Consider the following 9946-nt stretch of genomic DNA (forward strand, 5'->3'; position numbering starts at 1 on the left):
ATGGGCTGGTATATTTATTATATATATATTTTTTTTTATTTTTTTTGGTTGAACTGGATGGACTTGTGTCTTTTTTCAACCTGACTAACTATGTAACTATGTAACTATGTAACCAGCGTTTTTCCAGCGATATTGGGGCACTTTTAACCCCTGCTAGTGGCCAAATAAAGGTTTAAAAGTACCCACAAAGCGCTGCTGCCAAAAGCGCTTTGCAGGAAGGGGTGCTTTAGGAGCAGTGTATTCACCGCTCCAAAAGCCCTGCAAAGAAGATGCTTGCAGGACTTTTTTTGACGCCCTGCCAGCGCAGCGCCTCAGTGTGAAAGCACTCGAGCTTTCACATGGGGATTGCAGTTGCGGCTTCTTTCAGGTGCTTTTTTAAAGCTAAAGCGCCTGAAAAATGCTCCAGTGTGAAAGGGATTTCAGTGTGAAAGCACTCAGGCTTTCACATTGGGATTGCAGATGAGGCTTCTTTCAAGCGATTTTACAGATGCTTTTTTTTACGCTAAAGCGCCTGAAAAACGCCCCAGTGTGAAAGGGATCTAACTGAGCCCAAACTTTTTTTTTAGTTATTGATAAATTGGAAAGGGATTAGATCACCTGTCAGGTTTTTATTGCTGTCTGTGTCCCCATTAGGAAGATTTGCCCTCTTTCACTGTCCAGGTGACCACTATCACTAAAAGTGAACGAAAATACCAAATATTGAGTGGTCACTAGAAGAGGAAAAGAGGGGAGATTACGTCAAGCAACCCTCCTGATGACTATCATGAATTTTCCTCAGTTATCACCTTCTGTTGTGGCTATGTGACAGGAAGTGTAAGAAAATCTCCCCAAAAAAATCCTGACAGGGATTATACCCTATAGTTACTGTACTTTCACACTGCTCCATTTTGCCATGTTTCTGGGGCATTTTGCACCTGTGAAAAAAGGACACGTAACTTAAACATTGCACCAAAAATGCAAATGCAGGTGCATTTTTGATGCATTTTCCATTCATTCCAAAGAGGAGGTGCATTTTTGGTGCATTTTTTACCACACCAAACATCAAAAAAAAGCAGCTGACTAGTGTGAAGAATTCCATAGGATTTAATGGTAACACATTTTACTTGCACGGTCTAGGAGATATTTGCAAATCGCCTTACGCCGATTTTTTCTGCGCATGCGCCAGACTTAGAAAGGGCACGCTGTGCCATTTCCAGCCCAGGTCATGCCGTTAAAGGCGCGGGAGCGACGACACGCGACTCCGGTCAGTCACAAAACCGGAGTTCGTGGCCCCATAAGGAAGAGGGGTGAAGAATGGACGCTCGGTACTAGCGAGGAAGACGGGGACATTGCGGGCTTCTCCTGCAGGTAAGTGTCACATATTGGGCTACTATACAATGCATAGTAGCCCATTTACCTCTGCTTGGAAACAAAGAGGAAGTAACACCCATCAGGGTTTACTTCTTCTTTAAAATAATACTATGTTGAAGCACCTTTTGATTTTATTACAGTGCTCAGTCTTTTTGGGTATGAGTCTATCACCATGGCACATCTTGTCTTGGCAATATTTGTCCATTCTTCTTTGCAAAAACACTCCAAATCTGTCAGATTGTGAGGGCATCTCCTGTGCACAGCCCTCTTCAGATCACCCCACACATTTTCAAAGGGATTCGGGTCTGGGCTCTGGCTGGGCCATTCCAAAACTTTAATCTTCTTCTGGTGGAGCCATTCCTTTCCATCCTGATTTGGATGTATGCTTTGGGTCGCTGCCATGCTGAAAGATGAAGTTCCTCTTCACATTCAGCTTTTGAGCAGAAGCCTGAAGGTTTTGAGCCGATATTGACTGGTATTTGGAATGGTTCATAATTCCCTCTACCTTGACTAAGGCCCATGTTGCAGCTGAAGAAAAACAGCCCCTAAGCATGATGATGCCACCACCATGCTTCACTGTGGATATGGTGTTCTATTGGTGATGTGCAGTGTTGTTTTTATGCCAACCATATCTTTTGCAATTACTGTATGGCCAAACAGTTCAGCCTTGGTTTCATCGGATGATAACACATTTTCCCACATGCTTTTGGGAGACTTCAGATGTGTTTTTGCAAAATTTAGCTGGGCTTGGATTTTTTTTTTCTTCACAATTAAAGGTTTCCATCTTGCAACTCTACCCCAAAGCTCAGACATATGAAGAATACGGAAGATTGTTGTTACATGTACCACACAGCCAGTACTTGCCAGATATTCCAGTAGCTCCTTTAATGTTGTTGTAGCCTCTTGGCAGCCTCCCTGACCAGTTTGCTTCTCATCTTTTCATCAATTTTGGAGGGACGTCCAGTTCTTGGTAATGTCACTGTTGTGCCATATTTTCTCCACCTAATGATGACTGTCTTCACTGCGTTCCATGGTATATGTAATGCCTTGTAAATTCTTTAGTACCCTTCTCCTGACTGATACCTTTTAACAATGAGATCCCTCTGATGCTTTGGAAGCTCTCTGCGGACCATGGCTTTTGCTGTAGGATGCGACTAAGAAAATGTCAGGAAAGACCTACTATAACAGCTGAACTTAATTTGGGGTTAATCAGATGCACTTTAAATGATGGCTGGTGTGTACTGACTACTATTTAAGATGAGTTTGAATGCGATTGTATAATTCTGAACAAAGCTACATCCCCAGTTATAAGAGGATGTGCACACTTATGCGAACACATTATTTTATTTTTTTATTTTTATTTTTACCCCCACCCCCCACCTAAAAGATTTTAGTTTGTAGGTCACATTAAAGGTCGAAAAAGTTCTGAAATTATTTACAGTTCTCTATTTTTTTTTTACCTCACAGAATCCTGACATTTTAACAGGGGTGTGTACACTTTTTATATCCACTGTACAAGTATGTTGTTCTCCTGCTTGCACCACTCTTTGTTAAAGTGGTATTAAAGATTTTTTTTTATTACCGCTTGCAGACTGCCCCACCTACATCTACTGCAGCGGAGCGGCTGCTGTGTGCTGGATATCTGGTACATGATTGGCACTTCCGAGTAAGGCATGCGTGAGCACGCGCGCCTCTCCAGCTGTGCTGGTTGTTACAGCACAACCAGATCAGTGGGTCCCGGCCAAAGGGACAGCACAGCAGCAGTAAAAGCAGCACATATCACTCATATTACACATTGTTAGACACACAGTTAACCCCTTGATCGCACCTAGATGTTAACCCCTTCCCAGCCATTGTCATTAGTACAGTGGCAGTGCATAGTATTTGCACTGATTACTGTATTAGTGTCATTATTGATGTCAGTGTCAGTTAGTGTACCCCCAAACAAGCATCAGCTAGTGTCAGATTGCTCACCACATTTATCACAGTCACACTTTAAGTCGCTGGTCAATGCAATTACCAGTATAAAAAAACATTTATAAAAATTCCAGTATTTAGCATATACCACAGTTTGTAGACACTATACTTTTAGGCTGGGTTCACACCATGCCCGCATGCGGCTCCCAGCAGGAGTCCGGTGCATCCCCGTTCACCGTTTCAGGTCAGATTTGAGCCTGAATTTTTGGCTGAATTCAGACATGAAAATGGACAAAAAGACATACAGGGCCCCCATTGCAAATTTGCACCGGAGCAGCAGCGGAGATATGTGAACCATCTCTATAGAGAGCCGATCAAAGTCTCCTGCTATTGTGAATTGGAACCCACATCCAAATCACAATGGTGTGAACCCAGCCAAATGCAAACCAATCACTTACTAAATACATTTATTGGGATTTTTTCCACCTCCTCCATCCACATGCTGTGACAAATAAAACAATACTCAACAGGGACATTTTCCACTGAATAGCAATCATGAAGTGTTTCCTATAGCCCAGGTCACTGCTCCATGACTCCAAATAGTTCTACACTTTTGTTTGGAGCAGCCAAAGTAATGGTTAAAATTAGAGATATCAATCCATTTACTGAAATGAATTTCGTTTTTTTTTTTTAAGAAAATGGCCTGTTCCTATAATTCTGATAAAGCATTATTTCTGAATGCAAGCAAATCCTATGTTATGACTGGAGAAGAGAACATGGCATCTTCAGTAGCACTTGAAGGTCCAATTACTGTCGGATTTGGAGTGAACCAAGAATTCATGTTATATCATGAAGGTAATGTATCATCCTTTAAAGTGGAACTATGGACAAAATTAATTAAAAATAATTTTAAATGACATATATGGTGCAGTGACAGCCTGTCACTTGCATTAACACAGCATTTATTTTCTTTCTAAGCCCCTCTAACAGATTTATTAGTGGTTGAACCTGCCAAGCTAGCCCAAATTAACTATTTCCATTAAATAACTTTGCAACCCCTGTGTGTGTGTGCTGTAATTTATTATAGTAGTAACTAGCTACATACAGAAAGTGTAACTGCAGTAGGGTGACTAAAAAATAAAGACGGTTACTGTGTGCCCAACAAAAATATAAGTGGATGTGAACAGCCAACTGACACTTACAAGTACCAAGGACTTCCCATCTGCTGCCAGGATCAAATAAAGCTGGGCTGAGTGCTTCTTTACCATTCGGGAGAAACCTTTTATTTTTTACCAGTGAATGCAAGGCTTCCTCTGACTGGCCGAGGTGGAAATTGTGATGTCATCTGCCCACCTCTCCACCTCAGCCAATCGCAGGAAGTCTTGTATTGATTGACAAAAATATTAGACTTCTGATTTGTGGAAGAGTAATCAGTAAAAAGCTAAAGCTGCTACAGTATATTACAGCGCACATAGCGGCCACGCCATTCCCTAGTAGAAATAGTTTACAGTGACATTAAAGCTGGAATTCTTCTCTAGGAATTATATTAGTACTAAAGTACTAATTAATTTTATACTTTACACTAACTGTTTCAGTCATGCTCTTTTTTTATATACAAAAGTTAATATTCTAATGTTGTAAAACATTCAGAAAATATTTTAAAAATGTGATTTTGCTCTTAGGTGTTTTTGATGGATCATGTGCTTCGAATATGAATCACGCAATAATTATTGTGGGTTATGGGACAGAAACTGATGATGAAAATGGTAGCCAGGACTACTGGATAATAAAGAATAGGTATGTACAACATCTACCTTCTACATCAACTAGTTTATTCTATAAGACAGGGGTGTCCAATCTGCGGCCCACGCAGCCCAAGAAGGCTATGAATGTGGCCCAACAAAAGAAAACGTAAATTTATCTAGAAATATTTTTTTTTGGGGGGGGGGGGGGGTTCGTAAAAATGTGTTTACACTTAGTGAACACATGCGGCTGAAAATAATTTGTCAGTGGGGGGTATTTACTAAAGGAAAATCCACTTTGCACTGCAAGTGCACTTGAAAGTAAAGTCGCTGTAGATCGGAGGAGGACATGCAAGGAAAATAAAAAACAGCATTTTAGCTTGCACATGATTGGATGATAAAATCAGCAGAGCTTCCACTCATTTCAGATCTACCCCTTAGATTTAGAGAGACTGCACTTCCAAGTGCACTTGCAGTGAAAGAGGATTTGCCTTTTTCGTAAATAACCCTCAGTATCTCTTTACTGGACTTTTATAAGTTTGAAAAAATATCCCTTCACAATCATGCCTTATTCATGTCATCGGTTTTCGGGGAAAGGATAAGGCACACAAATTAGAACAAAAATATCTTCTGAGCACCTTGAGAATTAATTGAGAATTGCTATTACATCCACCAAACCAGATATTGATGGGTTTGTTCATCAAGAAAAGTATCAATTATCGCCCTAGTTTTATGTTGCCCTCTTTTACTTAAACAAAAAAAATGACAAAAAATAAATAAATGAGGTTATATTACACAGACAGGCAAATTATCTAGATAAGTGATCTGCCTGACTTTTTTTTGCTCATCACCTTTCCTTATTGTTATGCCGCGTACACACGATCAGAAATTCGGACAGCAAAAGACAGTTGAGAGCTTTTTCGTCAGAAAATGCGACTGTGTGTATGCTCCATCGGAATTTTGCTGGCCAGCAAAAGAATGAGAGCAGGTTCTCAATTTTTCTGACGGAAAAAGTTTCGATCTGAAATCCCGATCGTCTGTAGCAATTCCGACGCTCAAAATTCCTATGCATGCTCGGAAACAATTTGACGCATGCTCGGAAGCATTCAACTTCATTTTCTCGGCTCATCGTAGTGTTGTATGTCACTGCATTCTCGACGGTCGAAAGTTCAGCAAACTTTTGTGTGACCGTGTGTATGCAAGCCAAGTTTGAGTGGAATCCCATTGGAAAAACCATCATAGCTTTTTCCGACGAGAATTCCAATTGTGTGTACGGGGCATAAGTGTATTTTATGGGTGGCCCAAGACAATTGCTCTTCTTGTGGCCCAGATAGATCAAAAGATTGGACACCCCTGCTATAGGGCATAAAGAGTGTGTAACTTAATAAAAAACATTCAGACATTAATTTTTGTCAACCTGATAACAATAAATTAAAATGAGTTTTGGGTTATTGTACATCAAATGTCATCACAGATCTTTGTGCTGCTTTATGAACTGCTGACCTGTCTCAATCTACTTAAAAGGATAAATGCAGTGTGATTTTGGCAATTGTTCAAGATGATTCTGAAATCATTCAGATTTACAGGCGCAGTTAACCTGCATATGACTTACAATGGATCTTCTTCAGCTGCTTTTGCATCCCCATAGACTTTTATTGAGACGAAAGCAGTTCGTAGTCAACAAAAGCTCATTGATACTGGCCTGTCGAATTGTTTGCATAACTTGGATTTGATGAAAAAAAACGTAGGTATAAACCTAAGGCTACCTTCACACTGAGGCACTTTACAGGTGCCATAGCTCTAAATATAGTGCCTACAAAGCACCTGTAAAGAGCCACTCTTGTCACTCCAGTGTGAAAGCGCGAGTGCTTTCACACTGGAGCGGTGCACTGGCACGATGCTAAAAAAAGTCCTGCAAGCAGCATCTTTGAGGTGCTTTAAGAGCAGTGTATACACCGCTCCTAAAGCGCCCCTGCCCATTGAATTGAATGGGCAGAGCCGGCAATGCAGCGCTTTGCGGGCACTTTTAACCCTTTTTCAGCTGCTAGCAGGGGTTAACAGTGCCCCGCTAGTGGCCGAAAAGCGCAGCAAAAACTACGGTAAAGCAGCGCTAAAAATAGCCGCGGCCCCCAACTCCTGAGTGTGAAAGTGCCCGAAGTGTGTGCTTCCTTTCTCTGAATCCAAATGAACACTGCAATGAACGTTTAACCCCATTTGTACTGCTGTACATTTCAAAATAGAGAAGTGGTAGACAGTTATTTACCCACTGCCATTTATAAACAGTACTGAATGAAAGAACCACAGGGTGGTCGTTCCGATATATTGATGCCAATGAACCAAGCCATCCTTGGACAACTCCGCACACAGGCACTGTGTATAGAGTCAGTCCAAGCGGCTCTGTAAATTGTGATTGCTGTGAGAACCATCACTTTCTTCTTACAATGGAGGAAGGGGGGGACATAAAATAATAAATAAATGAATCATTCATTCATTTTTGAACTGTAGAGATTACAGCACGTTCAAGTAAAATTTAAGCACATTTCACGCATCCCTTGCTAGACGTGAGCGGGTGCCATTATTTGGTAATTCCTTTGGTGCGGCACAGTTTTTAATAGTTGCTCTTACCCTACTTTTTGTGTGTTTGGCAGCCCATTGAAATTAATGGGCTGTCAGAAACGGAATGCACGGGTACATGCAAAAATGCACATGTTCTGGTGTGAGCCAGCCTTAACCCTTTCAACCCCTTCCTCTCCTACACATCTGATCTGCACACTGCATCTGCACACTTATCTCTCTATGTGACCTCTGCATTAACCCTTTACCTCCCTTTTTCTGCACATTTGTACATGAGCCCTTCACCTTCTCCTCTCACTCCATGTTTAGCTGCCTCAATACCAACTTGCTTCTTCATTTCCAAAAATTGTGGCAAAAAATTAGATCACATTGCAGTGTCCACTCTTCCAAAAATTGGGTTATTTTGGGGGTGTTTGTACTGTCCCAGCATTTTTAGTTTACCAAAAGTAAACAGTTTTTTTATTTTTTTTTATTTTTTTGTATTTAGTAAAAGAAAAAAAAAACAGCTAGTGGTTACCACCATAGTAATGCTTTATCTGTCTCAAAATCACAGCACAGAAAAATGTTCTGGTAATGAGGGCTGGTAATCAAGTGGTCAATAAAAAGGTTTTAGCCCTGGTTCACATTGCAGCGATTTGGGATGCGTTTTTACATGTCAAGTCTCATGCCAAATCGGAAGTTATTTCTGGCAATGGCACTGTCCAAATCAGTGTGGTGTCGCAAAAATAGTTTCTGTACTACTCTCAGCGAAGTCGGACTGACATGTGGGAATGAAATCGTGTGAGTGCAGCTGATTTCATTCCCACTGTCAGTGTGAACCTGGGCTTATATGCAAAAGCAAAACGCTATCCCACACCTGCAACCACCCACACAAGTGTGAACCTAGCTTTACAACCACTTTAAAGTATACAATGTACAGTATCAGTGTGGAAATGTTCTGCCTTTAGCTCCGAAATGTAAATAAATTGTAATATTGTAAATTTTAATATTTCACTAGAAGATTTTTCTGTGATTGAAGGCACACTAAAGCCATTTATGTCTATGGAAAGCGCACCCCAAAGTTGCCAAAAGTAGTACAGAAACTTTTGGGAATCGGTGCAGCATTGCACAGATTCAGATGGTGCCAATTCCGGCAATTGCCGCTGATTTGGCTGGCGATTTGACATGTCAAATTTCCTGCCAAATCGCTCCAATGTGAACTTAGGCTAAAACCCAGGGGTTATGTAGCATACATATAGACAAGATGCCAAAACGTGTTTTTCAAGCTTCAGTAGTTAAATGCATTGTATGTGTTATTGATTGCTCCCATCCAAGCTTTATTTTTACTCCTTACAGCTGGGGAGAGGAATGGGGAGACAAAGGATTTGGAAAAATCAAACGCAACGTCAATAAGTGCAGCATATCAGAGATGGCAGCCACAATCGATATTCTTGGGTGAATGTTCATTATCAGGACATACTTAAGTTATGATTGTCATAAAAATTATGTAAACCTTCTCAATGGTAATGTAAAACGTGGACTCTGTGTATATAATGTTGGTACAGCAATAGTGCCTTTCCAAAGTTCATTAAATGTCTTTAAGCAACAAAAGTCTAATTGTTTCATTGTTAAGTCTACATTTTAGCTAATAACATTGTTTAAATAGTTATTTATTTATTACAGGTATTTATGTAGCGTTGACAGCAAGGACTGGTCCAATTTTGATTCACGTGTGGCTGCTCCAACTTGTACTTGATCTAACAATTGACTTGCTTGTTGAAAAATGTTTCTCCTTTAGCAGCTGCAGCCAATAGGCTTGATCAGTGTATTTGGACAGAGGAGAGAGAACAATGGCACAGTAGAGAGGATTCCTCCATCCACCTTACTTGTGTGGACAGAGGAATGCATTCTTTTTTTTTACTATCAGCCTGCTAGGGGATTGAAAAAGTACAAATCATATGTGGCCAACATAAGGTTCCTTATTTCACATGAATGCATACTATAGGCAATTTATACCACAGAACCTGGAGGAGACATAGTTGAAATAAATATTTTCCGAAAGCTGGGGCACATGTTGTAACATTATTATTATTATTATTATTATTATTATTATTATTATACAGGATTTATATAGCGCCAACAGTTTACGTAGCGCTTTACAACATTAGGGCAGACAGTACAATTACAATACAATTCAATACAGGGGGGAATCAGAGGGCCCTGCTCATTAGAGCTTAAAATCTGGGAGAGGCTCGGGAGAAGTACTGGAGGCGGATATGGGAGGTGGTGATGAGGGAGCTAGAGAGCAAGAGGTCTTGGGAGGAATGAAGAGGGCGATTAGGTTGGTATTTTGAGACTAGTCTAGTGATGTAGCTGGGGGCATA

At 40.6% G+C, this 9946-nt stretch overlaps 1 protein-coding gene across 1 annotated transcript in view; it reads left to right on the top strand.

Annotated features, from left to right (window-relative positions):
• Positions 1–9173, top strand: part of LOC143963713 (cathepsin K-like) — a 28766-nt gene extending 19593 nt beyond the window's left edge. The window contains exons 6-8 of the mRNA XM_077473427.1: positions 3963–4122; positions 4950–5064; positions 8919–9173. Coding sequence (XP_077329553.1) covers positions 3963–4122; positions 4950–5064; positions 8919–9021 — 378 coding nt within the window. The 3' untranslated portion in view covers positions 9022–9173. The remainder of the gene's footprint in view (positions 1–3962; positions 4123–4949; positions 5065–8918) is intronic.
• Positions 9174–9946: the final 773 nt, after the last annotated feature.

Source organism: Lithobates pipiens, unplaced genomic scaffold (assembly GCF_037356315.1).
Source record: "Lithobates pipiens isolate NorthernLeopardFrog02 unplaced genomic scaffold, aLitPip1_a1.2 Scaffold_8, whole genome shotgun sequence".
Classification (NCBI taxonomy): Eukaryota; Metazoa; Chordata; class Amphibia; order Anura; family Ranidae; genus Lithobates; species Lithobates pipiens.